We start from the raw sequence: 19,719 nt of genomic DNA, 5'->3' as shown, positions 1-19,719 counted from the left end.
TGTCAGGTCTTTGGGGAAATAATGAATGGGAATCGTTAGATATGTCTTTTCTGATTTTTTTTTCAATCCTGTATTTACAGGCTGGAAAATGTAATCGAACACCACATCAAGATGTGACAGTCACCCCATTCAGCAGGACCTGAAAACGATTGGATTTTGAATATGAAAGGAGAAATGTCTGATGCTTTGCATGTGGGGAAATATTTCGTACCTGAGGATGATTTGGCAAAACACTGAAACTATCACACACCCCAGAATGAGAATGTTCTGGTGCAAAGGCTGTGAAAAGAGCTTTAACCAGTTAACGTGGTCTGACTGAATGTTCCAGGGCACTGACTATGGAGAGAGCTTTAATGAATCACACAACCTGAAAAAAAATCACAACATTCACAGTGTGGAGAAAATATCAGTGTTGTGTCCTTAAAAAAAGCTTAAACTGATCGTTCAATCTGGGGAGACGCAAGAACACTCAGAGCATGGAGAAACGATGGAAATGTGAGGACTGCGGTAAAGGATTTGATTATCCATCTCTGCTGGAAATTCATCGACGCAGTCACACAGGTGAGAGACCATTCATCTGTTCTGTGTGTGGGAAGGGATTTACTAAATCATCCAGCCTCATGTACCACCAGCGAATTCACACTCGGGAGAAGCCATTCAGCTGCACTTACTGTGGAAAAAAATTCAGGCAGTCATGCAACCTCACTGCACACCAGCGAATTCATACTGAGGAAAGGCCATTCAGCTGCACTCACTGTGGAAAAAAGTTCAGGCAGTCTTCAAATCTCACTGCGCACCAACTAATTCACACGGGCGAGAAGTCATTCATCTGCTCTGTGTGTGGGAAGGGATTCGCTCAGTCATCAGGACTTTGGTCCCACCAGCGAATTCACACTGGGAATAAGTTATTCAGTGACACTTCCTGTACAAGGAAGTTGAAGTCTTCAACTGGCCTCACGTCACAAGATGATCCTAGAGAGAAGCCATTTATCTGCTCTGTGTGTGGAAAGGGATTTAGTCAGTCAGGTAGCCTCCTGCTACATCAGCGAATTCACACTGAGGAGAGGCCATTCAGCTGCACTCAGTGTGGGAAGAGGTTTAAGCATTCAAACACCCTCACTGCCCACCAGCGAATTCATACTGGGGAGAAGCCATTCACTTGCTCCAAATGTGGAAAGGGATTTGCTCAGTCATCCAACCTGGTAGTGCACCAACGAATTCACGCTGAAGAAAAGCCATTAAACTGCACTCACTGTGGAAAGAGTTTCAGGTCTTCATCCAATCTCATTGCACATCAGCGCACTCATACAGGGGAGAGAAGGTTCATCTGTTCTGTGTGTGGGAAGGGATTCACTCAGTCAGCCAGCCTCATGTTACACCAGCGAATTCACAGTGGGGAAATGCCGTTCAGCTGCACTCAGTGTGGAAAGCAGTTCAGACATTCATCCACCCTCAGTGCACACCAACGAGTTCATACTGGGGAGAAGCCATTCATTTGCTCCATATGTGGGAAAGGATTCACACATTCATCTGGCCTTTGGTCTCACAAGCGAGTTCACACTGGGGAGAGGCAATTCAGCTGCATTGCGTGTGGAAAAAGATTCAGGTCTGCATCTGATTTGAATGTACACAAGCGAGTTCACACTGGGGAGAGGCCATTCACCTGTTCTACTTGTGGGAAGGGATTTACTCTGTCATCCAATCTGCTGACACATCAGAGAATTCATAAGCGTCAACAGAGTTTGAATTCAGCTGTTAATCACGTTCAAGATTTATAGTTGAAATAGTTTTTGATAATGTCTCTGTTGATGTTAACAATCCTGATAAGTGTATCTTTGGGGCTGCAGTGTCCCTTTTGATTATCAACTTTTACTTTAAACTTATATTGATCTTTGGTGCAAACTCTCCAACACAGTGTCTGAGAAGTGCCACTGATGAACATTTCCAGTTAGACAGTGTTGACTAATACTTGGTGACAGTTCTTACAGGCTTGCACAGAGCAGCATTTTGAAATTATATCGTTTCATGTACCTTGACAACTTAGTGAGACATTTTACAGAAAAATGAAAGCTTTATCGATCAAGATCATTAGGGATGAAACTTGCGAGTTTCTGAATTCAATCATTTTTGACACAGCAGCAGCAGCAGTAGCAGCAGCAATGTTTGGTAAAAGTAGGACCCATAACAAAGAATGGTCTGTGTCCTGTTCGGTAGACGTGACTTTTCATTGAAGCAAAAAGCAGAACTGACCTGATGCACAACATCAACCCGATATGCTACAACGTTCACCTGAAAGTCGCCAAAATGACTGTGTGAAGTCTGGAGAGCTGCTGTGCAGAGAACATGTCAAGGAATCCAAACTGCCTGTGACAGTGGAAATCCACATGCTGCATTTGGGGTCAAGTGGAGCTACAAGGTTGCCTCCCTGAAATCGGTAGTTACTTAAATTCTTACCGACAGATGTAAGTATCCCAGTGGATTGTACGCAACTTTGAGTTGTACCCCTCTGAGATTGCACATTTTCCAGTTTTGTTTGGCATTTTCAGCAGCTTCCTGTCATCATTGACAAGGAACACTCGTCGCTTGATTTAGAAACAGCCCTTGATTACACAGCAAGCAGAGGATGTAACCATAGCTGAATTGCTTAAGCACGAAAGTCTGATCTATTTCTGCACATTCACAACCACCTATTCTCTGGGAAAGTGGCAACACCGCGAAAAACCCTGTCTATTCAAGATGGAGGGAAGCTGATAACATGAAACGTGTAGGCCACTTAACATGATCTCTGTCATGGGGAAGCCATTAGAAGCAATCATTAAAGAAACTACAGTTTTGCACTTGGGGTCATAAAATCCAGCGTGGAAGCAGGCCATTTGACCCATTCAGGCTCACCAATTCACCAAAGAGTATCCCACCCAGACACCATTTTGCATGGTTAATCCACCTAGCCTGCATACTTTGGGCAATTTAGCGTGGCCAATCCACCTAATGTGCACATCTTTGGACTGTGGGAGGCAACTGGAGCACCCGGAGGAAACGCAGAAAGACACAGAGAGAATGTGCAAACTGCACATAGACATTAATCTGAGGGCGGAATTGAACCCGGTTCCCTGACGCTGTGAGGCTGCAGTGCTAGCCACCGTGCCACCATTTAGAAAGCAAAAATCAGGAAGACTCAGCAGACTTCATGAAAAGGAAATCATGTTTGATTAATTTATTGGAGTTTTTGAAGGAGTAATTACCATGCCGTCGATAGAAGGGTATGCGTCCATGTACTTAGATTTCAAGAAGGTATTTGGTGACACTCTATATTGACGGTTATAGCAGAAAGTAAAAGCTTGTGGACGTGACACATTAACATGGATGTAAGATTGTCTTCTGCCAGCCAGCCACAGTATAAATAAATAGATTTTTTTTTTCCAATTAGCAGGATGTGATGAATAAATTTCTGTAGGGGTCTGTGCTGGGTACTCAACATTTTGCAACTTAGATTTGTGATGATGTTGTCACTTTAAGAGATTATTTTGTCCTGATGTTGTTTTTGAAGAGAGGTTGTAGGGCAGAGGAGCTGAGCCACTTGAACAAACAGCTTGAGTGTTCTTGAGTTGTTTTTTAATAATCTGAATAGGTGTGGCCAGCTCTCTCAGATTAGGATTTTTGGGTTTTAGTTTTTCATTAGCATCTGAAGCTGCTGGAAACTTCAGTGAATGTCTCCTGGCTGCTATTGTCTGAATTTTCTCTTGACATTTTACCTTCCTGAATTGGAGAGAATCTGTGTCTGAATTTTTTTTTTTTTGCCAAGGGGTATGTTTATGGGATGTTACAACATTGGAACAGTTAATTAGTAATGTTACTGTATCTATTATTCTGTTAATTTTTCCAAAAGAGTTAAGTTATTCTAAATTCCTTTTACTTTGGTTTAAATAAATTGCATCTGCTCTTCACATTGGCCTTTGAAAATAAGAAAAGGTTAGGGTCTAGGCTACATTCTTTAAATATTTTGAGGGGGGGTCTGGCCTTGTCCGTAACAAATCAATGAGGTAGCTGGGAAAAGTGAAGGAATGGTAGTTATATCGCAGACAACACCAAGATAGTTGGAAAGTGTGTTGTGTAAAAGACCTAAGGAAATTACGGATGGAAATAGCTAGGTTGAGTCATAGAGTTGTACAGCATGGAAACAGACCCTTCAGTCCAACTCGTCCATACTGACCAGATATCCTCAGTAATCTACCATCATGTGGCCATTATCCCTCTAAACACTTCCTATTCATGTACCAATCCAGATGCCTTTTAAATGTTGTAATTGTACCAGCTTTCTCCACCTCCTCTGGCAGCTCATTCCATACACACACTACCCTCTGAGTGAAAAAGTTGCCCCTTAGGTCCATTTTAAAGCATTTCCCCTCTCACCTTAAACCACTGCCCTCTAGTTTTGAACTCCCGTACCCTGGCAGGTGGAGCACAATGTGGAAAAATGCCATGTTGTTCACTTTGGCAGGAAGAATAAAAAGGCAGAGTATTACTTAAATGGAGAAAACTGTAGAATTCTGAGGTGCAGAGGGCTTTAGGTGTTCTGGACCATGAGTCACCAATAGTTCGTTAAAAATCACACAACACCAGATTATAGTCCAACAGGTTTACTTGGAAGTACTAGCTTTCGGAGTGCTGCTCCTTCATCATGCTACAGTTATACAAGGCTTTTGTGACACAACATCTTGAATACCATGTGTAGTTTTGGTTTCCTTATTTGAGGAAGGGTCTGAATGTCTTCGAGATGATTCAAAGGATCTTTACTAGATTGATCCTTGGAATGAGCAGCTTGTCTTATGTTGGAAGGTTGGACAGCCTTTATGGCTTGTTTCCACTGGAGTTTAGATGAGTGAAATGTTATTTCATTTAAGTGTAAAAGGTCTTAATGAGATAGATGTGGAAAGGATATTTTCTCTTGTAGGTCAGTCCAGAACTAAGATTTTAAAATTAAAACTTCGCCTTTTCAGGACTGAGATGAGATTTTCTTTTAGTCTCTGAAGGTTGCACAACTTTGGCACTCTCCCCTCAGAATGCGATGGAGACCAGGTTATTGGTTATTTTCAAGCTGGAAGTGGATAGATTCTTGTTAGGCAGGGATCATGGTATCGAGGGTTAATGGGAATGTGGATTTGAAACATAGACCGATCAGGCCAATCTCAACGAATGGTAGAGCAGGCCCAGGTGCCCATATAGTCAACTACTGCTTCTGTTTTGTATGTTTATGTGAAAAGTCTTTTCATATCTATAGGATGTGGGTATGCAAAAGTTATTGCATCATAGAAAAGAATGGTGTTGGAGAGGAATTGCAACAGCAGGGCAGCTCTCACCGTAGGTCCTTCACTGGGCTCGCATTTCAAAAACTCCAGTCACTTGTGGAGTGACTTCATCCAGAACCACAATGTGGTTTCAGTGCGGGCAAGTTAACAGTGGATAGGACCTTCTCTGTACACCAGCTACAAGAGAAATTTACAATTTGGCGCTTACATCTAGAATGCTACCAGCTTCTGTGCTGAATAAAGTGAAATATAATTATCGAGTGAAAACAAAACTTTAGGAGTGGATTCCAAAATACAAGTTAATTGGGGTGGCACAGTGGCTCAGTGGTTAGCACTGCTGCCTCACAGTGCCAGGGACCCAGGTTCGATTCTTGCCTCGGGCGACTGTCTGTGCGGAGTTTGCACGTTTTCCCCGTGTCTGTGTGGGTTTCCTCCAGGTCCTCCGTTTTCCTCCCACAATCCAAAGATGTGCAGGTCAGGTGAATTGTTTGTGCTAAATTGTCCATGGCGCTCAGTGATGTGTAGGTTAGGTGCATCAGATTAGATTAGATTCCCTACAGTGTGGAAACAGGCCCTTCGGTCCAACAAGTCCACACCGACCCTCCGAAGAGCAACCCACCCAGACCCATTCCCCTAACTAATTCACCTAACACTATGGGCAACTTAGCATGGCTAATTCACCAAACCTGCACATCTTTGGACTGTGGGAGGAAACCGGAGCGCCTGGAGGAAACCCATGCAGACACGGGGGGGGGGGAATGTGCAAACTCCACACAGTTGCCCGAGGTCTGGGGTAAATGTAGAGTAGTAGGGGAATGGGTCTGGTTGCGTTACTCTTTGGAGGTGGGTAGGGGCCTGTTGGGCTGAAGGGCCTGTTTCCATGCTGTAGGAATTCTATGATTCAAAGGCACCGAGATGTTTGATTCCAGAAGTTATGCTTTAGCTTAAAGTGTCATCTGTATCTCTCAAACTGGAAAACTCCAGGCTGTCCAACTCTTTCTTTTTAGCTCTGGGGAGGCCAAAGCTTTTGTGTCCCTGGGAAAGTGAGCTTTCTTAATTTTCATTCTTTTTGACAGACATTTGGAAAATTCCCTGAAGCAAAAACAAAAGAGAAAAAAGTGCAAAACAAAGTATTAAATAGAATTGGTAAAATAAATGATTAACATGTATGTTGGTTCTTCTTTGGTCTGAAAGTGAGGCTAGGTCACACAATTGTCTGCTTTTATGAAAGTTTAATTGCATACAAGCAGAATAGTTGAATTGAATTGAATTTATTTTCACCTGTACCGAGGCACAGTGAAAAGCTTTGTCTTGCGAGCAATCCTGGCAGATCGCAGAGTTAAGCAAATAATAGGTATCAGCGGCAAAAACAAAAACACGGGAACAGGGGAATGTTAAGAGTTTGTGAGTCCATTCAGTATTCTAACAACAGTCGTGTAGAAACTGTTACAAAACCGGCTGGTGCATGTGTTCAGGCTTCTGTACCTTCTCCCCAATGGTAGAGGTTGTAGAAAAACATTGCCAGGCTGGGATGGATCTTTGAGAATGCTGGCGGCCTTTCCTTGACAACGGGCCTGGTAGATGGATTCTATAGATGGGAGGTTGGCCTTTGTGATTTTCCGGGCCAAGTTCTCTGTAACTGTCTCCGATCTCACCAGGTAGTGATACATCCAGACAGAATGCTCTCGATGGCGAACCTATAAAAGTTGGCGAGGGTATTCGCCGTCATGTCAAATTTCCTCAGCTGCCTGAGGAAGAGGAGACGTTGTTGGGCCTTTGTAACCAATGCATCCATATGAAGAGTCCAAGAAAGCCTGTTGTGAACGACCACGCCCAGGAGCTTGACACTCTCCACTCGTTCCACCTTTGTGCTGTTAATGTGTGGGGGGGGGGGGGCATGAGTAACATCATGTCTGGAAGTCAGGAGTGAGTTCCTTGGTTTGGCCGGCATTGAGAGCTAGGTTGTTCCCCTCAAAGGTGGTGATGATTTGAACTAAATACATGAAATAAAATTAAAATGTAGTACAATAGTATGAGTAAAATAAAATGAAGGTTCACTTTTACATTTCATTTTCACTTTTACATCAACCTCCCTCGATGAAAAAGTTAAAAAGGGTGGAGTTTGGTGCAAACTTTAATATCAAGGCTGAAACTTACCGTTGGGAATCAAACATTTTGAAACATTTTGCAATTCTGCATGCATTTTGTAACTCATACTTGGAGTTATTCTTATTCAGTTATTTTTTTTTAAGATTAGATTACTTACAGTGTGGAAACAGGCCCTTCGGCCCAACAAGTCCACACCGACCCGCCGAAGCGCAACCCACCCAGACCCATTCCCCTACATTTACCCCTTCCCCTAACACTACGGGCAATTTAGCATGGCTAATTCACCTAACCTGCACATTTTTGGACTGTGGGAGGAAACCGGAGCACCCAGAGGAAACCCATGCAGACACGGGGAGAATGTGCAAACTCCACACAGAGAGTCGCCTGAGGCGGGAATTGAACCCGGGTCTCTGGCACTGTGAGGCAGCAGTGTTAACTGCTGTGCTGCTGTGCCACCCATAATATAATGGTTCACTGCCCCATCACAGACACCGACAGTATTTTAGATTAAATTATCAGCTATAGACTTCTCTTGTAGATGATATGAGAAGATCAATCCCACTATTGATCTGTTAGCTGTTTTAAAATTTGGCTTTATTTGATTTGTTATTTTTCTTGCCAAAGTGTTGAGAACAGGAGACACGAGTGTTATTTCCAAAATGATTGCAAGTCCTGTCTCTGATCTACAAACACCACATTACATCAATATTAGATCAGCCATTAAAGTTCCTTCAGCACTCCTAAATGAGAAGGAATGAGTTAATGGCATATTCCACTTATATAAGATGGAGAATATTATACCAACAAGTGGGAATTGGAATGATTCAGTTTGAGTATACTTTGATGGGACAGATCAATGTGAAAAGGTTACTCATGGTAGGCGGATGGAGAAGGTGAAGTTGCCCAGGATGTACTAGCTAGATGGATAGAGAACTGGCTGGGCAGCAGGAGACAGAGAGTAGTGATGGAAGGGAGTTCCTCAAAATGGAGAACTATGACCATTGGTGTTCACAGGGATCCGTGTTGTTTGTGATATACATAAGCGATCTGGAGAAAGGCATAGGTGGTCTGATTAGCAGGTTTGCAGATGATTGGTGGAGTAGCAGATAGTAGCAGTCAGAGAATGCAGCTGAAGAAAGATAGATTGGAGAGTTGGGCATAGAAATGTCAGAGTTCAATCAGGGCAAATGCAAGGTGTTGCATTTTGGAAGATCCAATTCAAGAGTGAACTATACGATAAATGGAAAAGTCCTGGGGAAAATTGATGGACAGAGAGATCTGGCTGTTCAGGACCATTGTACCCTGAAGGTGGCAACGCAGGTCAATATGGTCAAGAAGGTATCCAGCATGCTTTCCTTCATTGGACGGGGTATTGAGTACAAGAGTTGGCAGGTCATTTAACAGTTGTATAGGACATTAGTTCGACCACATTTGGAATACTGTATACAGTTCTGGTCGCCACATTACCAAAAGGATTTGGATGCTTTGGAAATGGTGCAGGGGGTTCACCAGGATGTTGCTTGGTATGGAGGGTGCTAGTTTTGAAGAGAGATTGAGTAGATTAGGATTATTTTCTTTAGAAAGACAGAGGTTGAGGGGGTGACCTGATTGAGGTTTACAGAATCATGAGAGGTATAGACAGGGTGGTTAGTAAGAAGTTTTTTCCCAGAGTGTGGGACTCAGTCACTAGGAATCACGAGTTCATGGTGAGACAGGAAAATGTTGAGAGAGATATATGTGGAAAGTTCTTTACACAGAGGGTGGTTGGTACCTGGAACACGTTGTCAGCGGAGGTGATAGAGGTGGGCACGACAGCGTCATTTAAAATGTATCTAGACAGATACATGGATGGGTAGGGAGTAGAGGGATACAGATCCTTAGAAAATAGGCAACAGGTTTAGATAGAGGATCTGGACCAGCGTGGGCTTGGAGGGCCGAAGGGCCTGTGCCTTTACTGTAATTTTCTATTTTCTTCGTTCTTTGATTTCGTTGTCTGTTCTCAGAAAAGTTAGGAAAGCATTGATCTGATGAGTAAATTGATATCTATTTTTGTATCCTGGTCTCCCAACTTGTTGGGAAAACCAAATTTAATTGGCCACTATTCAAGACATCAGATCCATACAGGAGGAGATTAGCACATACCTCCAGACAGACACCCTCTTGATCTTTTGTTATGATCACCTGAAAAACCGAGAGTGACTTGTGTCAGATGCATAAATGGCACGATGTTGAGATGCCAATGTGAGCTTGCAGATAATTAACATGGGAAAATATGTGGTTACCTGCAGGGAAAAATAGGTCCTAGACATGTTTAATATTGACGACAGAACAGCACTGATTGATTCATATAGATCAAAGATTCAGATAACATTTTGAATCATCAAGGCATTGGCACATACTCCACAGGGAAACTGGCATTAAGCTGATCAGGAGTGAATTAAACACCCTCAATTCTGTTAGAACGAGTAAAATTAAAGAGGGACTTCAAATCTGGATTGTGAAAATTTCCAATGAGGTGGTTGCAGGTGAACAGGGAACTTGAGAATCTTTAAGTTCCACATGTGAGCTTCGTTTAAACCGTTTATACTTATGACATGATCTAGAATTGTGTGAGATGATATGCAGGTACGGAGGATGAATCAAAATTGGTAGTTATCAAACTGGAGTTGTCTTGACATTTATTCTTGGAATCTGTTACTGATTCTAACCATTCTGGTAAGTTATCTGCAGTATGTGATCTGGAACTTAGGAAAAACTTTTGGGCGGCACGGTGGCACAGTGGTTAGCACTGCTGCCTCACAGCGCCGGAGACCTGGGTTCAATTCCCGCCTCAGGCGACTGACTGTGTGGAGTTTGCACGTTCTCCCCGTGTCTGTGTGGGTTTTCTCTGGGTGCTCCGGTTTCCTCCCACAGTCCAAAGATGTCCAGGTCAGGTGAATTGGCCATGCTAAATTGCCCGTAGTGTTAGGTAAGGGGTAAATGTAGGGGTATGGGTGGGTTGCGCTTCGGCGGGTCGGTGTGGACTTGTTGGGCCGAAGGGCCTGTTTCCACACTGTAATGTAATCTAATCTAATCTAAAAAACAAGCTCATAGTTTAGAAACAGCTGGGTTAGTCAGAAATCAGTTGCAAGAAGTCAATAAGGATATTCCAAGTTTTGAAGACATGACATACCCGTTTTGAAACATTAACTGTTTCTCTTTCCACAGATGCTGTCAGCCTGCTGAGGTTTTCCAGCATTCTGTGTTTGTTTCAGTATCCACAGTATTTTGTTTTAAAAGGATATTTCCTTTTCCATGTTGAGGGATTTGTAAGAAGTTGCTATCTAATACAGAAGCAGAATCTGAAAAAATCAATTGAATATTACAGGAATAGCTCCCTCTGTCACTTGTGAAGAAGGTTTCTTGCATTGACAAACTTTGATGGTGTACATATGTTATCTTCCAAGGAAGTGTCCCTCACTCACACCCTGCCGTAAGACAAATTTTATAGGGTGAGGGATCTAGCATAAGTTAAACAGGATGTCCCAGTAAACAATGAGACAGGGTGCTCCATTTTCCTCCCACAGTCCAAAAAGCGTGCGGGTTAGGTGAATTGGCCATGCTAAATTCCCTGTAGTGTTAGGTGAAGGGGTAAATGTAGGGGAATAGGTCTGGGTGGGTCACTCTTCGGAGGGTCGGCGTGGACTTGTTGGGCCGAAGGGCCCGTTTCCACGCTGTAAGTAATCTAATCTTATCTTTGTAATCTAAAATGACTCCATGGACTTCTGAGGGGAAAAGGAGGGATTTGCTCTTGTGAATGATTGACAGAAGGCTCCCAAAAATAAACTAAATCAACAGGAAAGAGGGAAAATTTGCACAGGAAAGGACCTTGCACTGGAGATCAGCTTTGTCCTTGGCACAGTGGTTAGCACTGCTGCCTCACAGGGCCAGAGACCCGGGTTCAATTCCCGCCTCAGGCAACTATCTGTGTGGAGTTTGCACATTCTCCCCGTGTCTGCGTGGGTTTCCTCCCACAGTCCAAAGATGTGCAAGTTAGGTGAACTGGCCATGCTAAATTACCCGTAGTGTTAGGTGAAGGGGTAAATGTAGGGGAATGGATCTGGGTGGGTTGCTCTTCGGAGGGTCGGTGTGGACTGGTTGGGCTGAAGGGCCTGTTTCCACACTATAGGGAATCTAATCTAATCTAATCTTCTATACATCGAAAGCAGATCATTCCAAGGTGGCCAACACTTCCAGCCACAGAGATCAGCATCCACCTGATCCGAGATCAGGAGACTATTCTGGTGAGACTGCTGCTTCCGGTCCCAGGGATCACTGCCCTCTTACTTGTTCCCATACATTTGTCGAATCTGGGATCAATAAACCATTCTTACCCATTGTGGGTCTTTTCTGCTTGCTAATAAACTGCTTTAAAATCACCAATGATTCTTACCCTTTTCTTTAGGTAATCTGTGACTCCCAGACTGAAGTTTTACATTTGCACAGTCGTGGAGAGGTATCAGTGAACTTAATCTATTGTATAATTTAAGGTGTTTGTTTACAGCATTAAAGAATTGCGACAATGCCGAAGAAGGTCATTTGATCTATTATGAATACACTGGCTTTTTGAGCTTTCAACTTGTTCCAGGATTTTGACCCAGCGACACTGAAGGAACAGTAGCATGATTTCAGCTTAGGTTGGTGGGAACGGGAACTTGCAAGTGGTGGTGTTGCTGTCCTTCAAACAGTAAGTCGCTGCGGTTTCGAAAGTGCCGCCTCAGGACACTTAGTGAATTTCTGCAGTGCATTCTGTAGATGGTAGACATTGTTGCTAGTCAGTGTCAATGATGGAGGGATTGAATGATCGGAGACGTGGCACCACACAAGGGAGATTGCTTTGATCTGGATGGTGTCAATTTTCTTGAGTACTGCTGGAGCTGCACTCATCCAGGAAGGGGAGGGGGGAGGGGGTGGTATTCCATCACACTTCTGATTTGTGCTTGTAGATGGTAGACACACATTTGGAAGTCAGGAAGTGAGTTATTCACTGCAGGATTGCTGGCCTTTGACCTGCTCCTGTAGCCACAGTATTCATATTGAGAGTCCTGTTCAGTTTCTGGTTAAAATGTAGATACTTAGTAATGGTAATATCATTGAATGTGGTTAGAATCTTATTGGTAATGATTATTGCGTGACACTTTTATGGCACAAATATCATGTGCCACCTGTCTGCCACCATGGCTGCAGTAATTGTCCTTATTGTAGTTAGAGAAAGTTCTGACGGGATGGCATAGGTTAATAAGCTATCAGTCTCGGGAACAGAAAACTGACTTGAAAGGCTTGTTGTAAGCAATATGAGGACATATGTAGGAATAGAATCGGGAGGACGAATACTATAGTGTATAAGGTTGATGTAGGGAATGCTGTTCTGATAAACAACACTCCTACAGGCTAAATCCTCTCCTAGCAGCACAGGACAGAAGCAAAGTGGAAGCGATGTTTCAAGAAGACATCACCAAGCCAAGTCAGAGCGTGTGGAGTTCGCCAGTCATGTTGGTTCCGAAGCCTGGTGAAAAGATGGCTTCATTTCTTTTCTCTCTTCTAAATCTTAATGGCATTATTGTGAGATAACAGGCATTATCTATTATTCCTAGGTATTTAATGTGAAGTTATACCTTTCGTACTGATTCTGCATACATATATAACATTGGATCGTGCTGGTCTTAGCTACACATTTTTTATTAAACCCATGGTAATGCATCTGCAATAACATTTTTATGACCTGCAACATATACAATTCGTAAATTAAAAGTCTGTAACATAAGACCACAACAAAATAGTTTCATACTTCTGTCTTTAAATTGTTCCAAAAAAGGTGAGAGTGTTATGGTCTCTGAAACCCTCTCTGTCTATGTTCTGTACTCGCCAACTTTAAGGGCATTTAAATGGTCCTTGGGGATAAACCTATAGATGATAATGGAATAGTGTAGGTCAGTTGGGCTTCAGATTGGATTTATAGGTCGGCGCAACATTGAGGGCCGAAGGGCCTGTTCTGCGCTGTAATGTTCTCTGAAACATTGTTCGTAACAAACAAATGGTATAAGGCCAGTACCAAACTCAATAACTTTCTTTTCAATGGTGGAGCATTTTCTCTGGTGGATGTTGAGTTTCTTTGAAAAATAACCAAGTGGCCTTTCAATTCTGTCATCATCCTCCTGCATCAATACAGCTCCAATCTTTACATCGCTGGCGTCAATCACGACTTTAAAGGGGTTTAGGAAACTTGGTGTGGCTAAAACCGGTGCAGAAGTTAACACTTTAAATTCTCAAATGCCTCCTGGCATTGTTCTGTCCACCGAAAGTTTGTGTTCTTCTTTCGCAAATCTGTCAGCGGTGCCACCACGCTACTTAAGTTTGGTAGAAAACTTCTGGTAGAACCCACTCAATTCCAAAAACGAAAGTTAATTTGTTCATTGTTGGAGTTAGATAAATAAATTGTTACTTGTTAATTATAGAGTGGGTGAAAGGATTCCATTTCATTTAACCACTCATTTACAACAGATTAGGGGTAAGAGGTAGGTTATACCACATTTCACACTTGTTTCATTAGATTATGAGGCAAAGCAATCTTTTCTGGGTGTTTCAATTTTATTTATCAGAGGTCTGTCGACTGCTGCTTTGTAATAGTTGTACCGGAGAGGGTGCAGAGAAGCTTCACCAGGATGTAACCTGAGATGAAAAGTCTCTGTTACGAGGAGAGACAAGATAGACTGTGTTTCTTTTCCTTGAACAGAGGAAGCTGAAGGGGGCATCCAACTGAGACACACAAAATTACAAGAGGCATAGACAGAATAGATCGTGAGAATGTTTGCCCCATGGCAGATGTGTCTAAGATCAGAAAGCATATTTTTAAGGTGAGGAGCAAGTGGTTTAAAGGAGATCTGAGGGAAAACAATCACGCACAGGTTGATAGAACTATGGAACATGCTACCTGAGAGGGTGGTGGAGGCAGGTACTTCCACAACATTTAATAAGCATCTGGATAAATACATAAAATGCCAGGACACAGTAGACTGTGGACCAATTGCAGGTAAATTGGATTAGTCTATTTTGGTGTTTGTTGGTGGGCTGAAGGGCCTGTTTCTATGTAGTATGACTCAATGTTTCCAGGCAGCACATTCCAGACTCCAATTGAGTCATAGAGATGTATAGAAATGGAAACAGAACCTGTGGTCCAACTTGTCCATGCTGACCAGATATCCTAACCTAATCTAGTCCCATTTGCCAGCACATAGCCCATATTCCACTAAACTCTTCCTATTTATATATGCATCCAGAGGCCTTCTAAATGCTCTAATTGTACCAGCCTCCATTACTTCGACACCGACACAATATTCCAAGTGTGGTTTCACCAGGATCTTGTATAGCTGCAGCAAAACCTCATGGCTTTTAAACTCAATCCCTCTGTTAATGCAAGCCAAACACCATATGCTTTTCTAACAACCCTATCCACTTGGGTGGCAACTTTGAGGGATCTATGTACTTGAACACCAAGATCCCTCTGTTCCTCCACACTGCCAAGAATCCTGTCTTTAATCCGATATTCAGCATTCAAGTTCGACCTTCCAAAAATGCTTCACTTTGCATTTATCCAGGTTGAACTCTATCTGCCATTTCTCAGCCCAGCTCTGCATCCTGTCTATGTTGTGCTGCAGCCTACAATAGCCCTTGATATTATCAACAGCACCTCCAGCCTTTGTGTCGTCGACAAATTTACTAACCCACCCCTCAACCTTCTCATCCAAGTAATTTATAAAAACTACAAAGAGCAGAGGCCCAAGAACAGAACCCTGCAGGACACCACTCACCACTGACCTCCAGGCAGAAAACTTTCCATCTACAACCACTCTTTGACTTCTGTCAGCCAACCAATTCTGAATCCAGACAGCCAAATCTCCCTGTGTCCCATACCTCCTGACTTTATGAATGAGCTTACCATTGGGAACCTTATCAAATGCCTTGCTGAAGTCCATATACACCACATCCACTGCTCGACCTTCATCGACCTGTCTCGTCACCTCCTGAAAGAACTCAATAAGATTTGTGAGGCATGACCTACCCCTCACAAAGCCATGCTGACTGCCTTTAATCATGCTATGCTTTTCCAAATAGTCATAAATCCTATCCCTCAGAATTCTTTCCAAAACCTTGTTGACCACAGACGTAGGACTGACTGGTCTGTAATTGCCAGGGATTTCCCTATTCCCCTTCTTGAAAAGAGGAACAACATTCATCTCCCTCCAATCCTCCGGTACAACTCCCTGGGAGAGTGAGGAAGCGAAGGTCTTCGTCAGCGGCTTAGCAACCTCCTTTCTCACTTCTCGGAGCAACCTAGGATAAATCTGGTCTGGCCTGGGGGCTTATCAATCTTAATCTTTGCCAAATTTTCCAGCACAACTTCATCAATCTTGATCTGTTCAAGCCTGTTTCCCAGCTCCTCAAAGTTCTCATTCACAACAAGGTCCCTTTCCTTCGTGAAAACTGAAGCAAAAAGCTCATTTAGGGCTTCCCGTATCTGCTCAGACTCCACGCACAAGTTCCCTACACAATCCCTGATCGGCCCTACCTTCTCCCTGATCATTCTCTTGTTCCTCAGATATGAGTCTTGCCAAGCATTTTTCGTGTCCCCTCTTGGCTCTCCTCAGTCCATTTCTGAGCTCCTTTCTAGTATGCCTCTAAATAATTAAAATCGATTAACAATAGAAATTTCTGGAAAAGCTCAGCCAGAACTGTGGAGAGAAATTAGAGTTAACGTTTTGAGTCTGGTGACCCTTCCTCTGAGCTGATCAAAACTGATTGTAGCTAAGAAAACGTTGTTTTATTATGCAGAAGGAAGGGTAGGGGGAAGAGGAATAAACAATAGACAGAGATAGAGCCCAAAGTGAAGGAAGATCAGTTGGACAGATAAGTGAGTGGATAATCATCACCCTAGGAGAATGAATAACTACAAATTAGGACAGTTAGTGGCTAACAGTAGGCTGTGTATGGTAGCAGACCATGTTGGCAAGACAGGACACCAACTTACGGAATGTTTCAGAGATCATTTCCAGGACAAATGCACCAATCAACCTCACTGCCCTCTTACTGAACACTTAACTCACACTACTACTCTGCCAAGAACATGCAAGTCCTGGGCCTTCTCCACTGCCAAATTCAAGCTGCCTGACGCCTGGAAGAAGAACGTCATCTTCCACCTTGGGACCCTCCAACCACATGGGATCAATGTCGATTTCACCAGTTTCCTCATTTCCCCTCTCCCCAACTTATCCCAGAGCCAACCCTCCACTCAGCACTGCCCTCTTGAACTGTCCTACCTGTCCATCTTCTTTTCCACCTATCTGCTCCTTCCTTCACTCCAACCTGCCACCATCACCCATACCTTCATCTACCTATCAAAATCCTAGCTACCTTAACCTCAGCCCCAACCCCTCCCATTTATCTCTCAGCTCCCTCCCCACATTCCTGATGAAGAGCTTATGCTTGAAACGTTGACTCTCCTCCTCCTCAGATGCTACCTAACCGGCTGCTCTTTTCCAATGCCACACCTTTTGACTCTGACATGTGATAACAAGGCCTGATGTGTGGGGTGGGGGTAAGGATATGGGAGAAGGTGCCTCAAACCCTAAATTGTTTTGACTCAATATTGATATCTAGTCCCATTTGTCAGCATTTGGCCCATATCCCTCTAAACTCTTCCTATTAATATACCCATCCAGATGCCTTTTTAAAATGTTGTAATTGTACCAGACTTCATCACTTCCTCTGGCAGCTAATTCCATATACGCACCACCCTCTACCTGAAACTCAGCAGTATTTGTGGAGAGCGAGCAGACTCCATTGCGTTGAAACCACCTTCCCCTTCGTCCCTCTGTCATGTTCACGTTGATTTGCTGTCAGCACAGCCGACCCATTTTCTGCTATTCACACTGTCTTTTAACACCTATTCTGCATTTAACTACAATCATTTACCTTTGTTTGTGGGCATCTTCACCACTTGTCCTGCTTGTTCCTCCTATCCGTTTGTTAAAAACCTAAAAACCATTTTTCAGCGCCTTTCAGTTCCGAAGTTATATTGGACTTGAAAGTTAACTCTGTTTCGTTGTCCGCAGATGCTACCAGACCCGAGTTTCTCCAGCTCTTTCTGTTTTTAATACTTGCCGTGCCTGCCCTGTCATTCCTTTAAGACAGCCCTTGAATTGTTTGTAACGCGCACGTTACACCGTGTTCCCACATTTCAGTAATTGAAACGTTACGCAATATGCTGAACCACTTAACAGACACTCCAATTTTTAGGAGAAAGTAAGGACTTCAAATGCTGGCGATCAGAGTCAAAAAGTGTGGCGCTGGAAAAGCACAGCGGGTCAGGCAGCATCCGATGAGCAGGAGAGACGACGTTTCGAGCATAAGCTCTTCATCAGGAATTTCTGATGAAGGGCTTATCCTCCACTTTTTATGCTGATAAAATATTTACTTTCTAATTTTATGATTCGATTCTCCGCCTCCTGTTCCTACTCGATAACTAAAAAAAAATTAAATAACGGCAAAAAAAAACAGAACCGCCAATGGCGAAGGTAGTACCCAGTAGCCTCCGCGGTGGTGAATACGCTGTATTCACACAATGGGAAAGCGGTGCGCAGTCGCAGCACCTAAGCATGCGCAGAATGGGCAATAGCGGTAGTTCTTTGTTTCTCGGATCCGCAAACGGTAAGAAGACGGCGGGGTGGAAGGAGCGATGAATCCAGTGGGCAGTCGCGCGTGATTCGTAAATGTGTTTTGTAAGTCTCCATCTAACCCCGATAAGGAATTTCTTTCCCCCTTTCCTGGTGTGCATCGAAATGGGCCGCAGCTACCAGCGTAGGTCCACGGTTGCCGGCCGCCATCTTTATTAGGGGCATTGAGGGCTGGGCGCACCCTCACCGCCATCTTTGTAGGGGGAGGGGCGATGTTCTCAATGACTGGGGAGCATCAGCTCAGAACAGTAGCTCAGACTGACTTAGTTGCCTGTCAAGCTGACGAAGTGTCTGATTGGTGAGGCAGCGCTGCGGTACACAAGGAAGGGAAAGGACGCAAATCCTGCACCCCAGTTCGCTCTAGCCATGGTAGGTCCTGCTCCATGTATCCAAAGATCCGCAACTCACATGAACAGCGACGGCGTGTAAACCTCTTCCGCAGGGTATTTGCAGAGGATTTGAAGACAGGAAACTCAAACCGCCCAGCACATCGAAATTAAGTGGCACTGTATTCATCACAACCTGGGTATTATCCACCTTTGAGTGTAAACATCTACTTCCTAGTCGTTAGCGCTCACACCATCAAACCTCTTCCTCACGTCCCTCTGTGGAGTTCTGTCCTATTTATGATCAGGTAATGGGAAGAACATTCCTCATTTGCTTTACACTGAACAACCAAAGTTGGACACACCCTTCAAATGTCCCGTCCCCCTCAAATCTTCTTTTCTCCAACCCGACAAGATCTTGCCAATAACATTCTTCATCCCTTGAACCATGAACATTGGTGGTGATGGTGTGAGCCTGTTATTGAAAACTCAAACAAAAACACATGTTCCTGGAAACGCTCAGCAGGTTTGGCAGCATCTGTGAAGTGAAATCAGAGTTCAGGTTTCGGGTCCAGATACCCTTCCTCAGAATGTTAACTCTAATTTCACTTCACAGATACTGAGCTTTTCCAGCAACTTCTGTTTTTGTTTCTGATTTACAGCATCCGCAGTTCTTTTATTGAAAACTAACGTTAGGGTGAAATATTTTGCCTGATTGTAAATAGTGTAATTAAGTCTCATGCAGATACCAGGGAGAGTCAGTGGTCAGGGAGTGGAGTTCATAGTGGGGACTGAAAACAATGGCTTAATTCTTTCCAATATTTCTGTTCCTACTGTACTGGATATCACACAGATCTGTACAATGTGTAACATTGTGATAAATTTAGTGATGATAGAGTTAACATAAACCTTCTGCCTTCGTCCTTCTAGGAGGTTGAGAGTTTGGCTTATAAAAGCCCTCTTATTCATCTTCTGCTTTTCCCAATTATCTCTGACTCTTTCTGTCTCCACCCATTGATGCAAAAGTCTTCTGTGAGTCCAGACCAAGTGACAGGGTTTCTTGCTGGAAGGACATTCGTGAATCAATGATTTTCTTATGATAGTTGTCCTAACCTTTATGTATTACATTTTCTAGTTGTGGTTTCAGAAACTACCATATTTAATCAGCTCAATTTAACAATTTGTTTTGTGGGCTTCTCTCTTATTATC

At 43.4% G+C, this 19,719-nt stretch overlaps 2 protein-coding genes across 4 annotated transcripts in view; one reads left to right on the top strand and one right to left on the bottom strand.

Moving 5' to 3' along the window:
* Window positions 1-429: 429 nt before the first annotated feature.
* Window positions 430-19,719, top strand: part of LOC122543913 (uncharacterized) — a 65,543-nt gene continuing 46,253 nt past the window's right edge. Inside the window, exon 1 of one of the 2 annotated variants that reach the window (XM_087983634.1) lies at window positions 430-1,571. In XM_087983634.1, the coding sequence (XP_087839760.1) occupies window positions 477-1,571 (1,095 nt within the window). In that variant the 5' untranslated portion in view covers window positions 430-476. Of the gene's footprint in view, window positions 1,572-18,365; window positions 18,554-19,719 lie in introns of those variants that run through there. The other variant, XM_043682817.2, reaches the window with a different exon arrangement.
* The window catches only part of LOC148136216 (uncharacterized), a 36,299-nt gene continuing 22,656 nt past the window's right edge, over window positions 6,077-19,719 (bottom strand). Inside the window, exons 2-3 of one of the 2 annotated variants that reach the window (XM_087983677.1) lie at window positions 9,558-9,596; window positions 6,077-7,299 (exon numbers count right to left, since the gene is read on the bottom strand). In XM_087983677.1, the coding sequence (XP_087839803.1) occupies window positions 7,214-7,299; window positions 9,558-9,596 (125 nt within the window). In that variant the 3' untranslated portion in view covers window positions 6,077-7,213. The remainder of the gene's footprint in view (window positions 7,300-9,557; window positions 9,597-19,719) is intronic. The other variant, XR_015754572.1, reaches the window with a different exon arrangement.

The sequence above is a fragment of the Chiloscyllium plagiosum genome, unplaced genomic scaffold (assembly GCF_037043375.1).
Source record: "Chiloscyllium plagiosum isolate Xiang-an unplaced genomic scaffold, Cpla_swu_hap1 HiC_scaffold_46, whole genome shotgun sequence".
In the NCBI taxonomy this organism is placed as follows: domain Eukaryota; kingdom Metazoa; phylum Chordata; class Chondrichthyes; order Orectolobiformes; family Hemiscylliidae; genus Chiloscyllium; species Chiloscyllium plagiosum.
The sequence above is the reverse complement of the archived record's forward strand: the minus strand, read 5'-3'. Positions and strand labels throughout refer to the sequence as shown.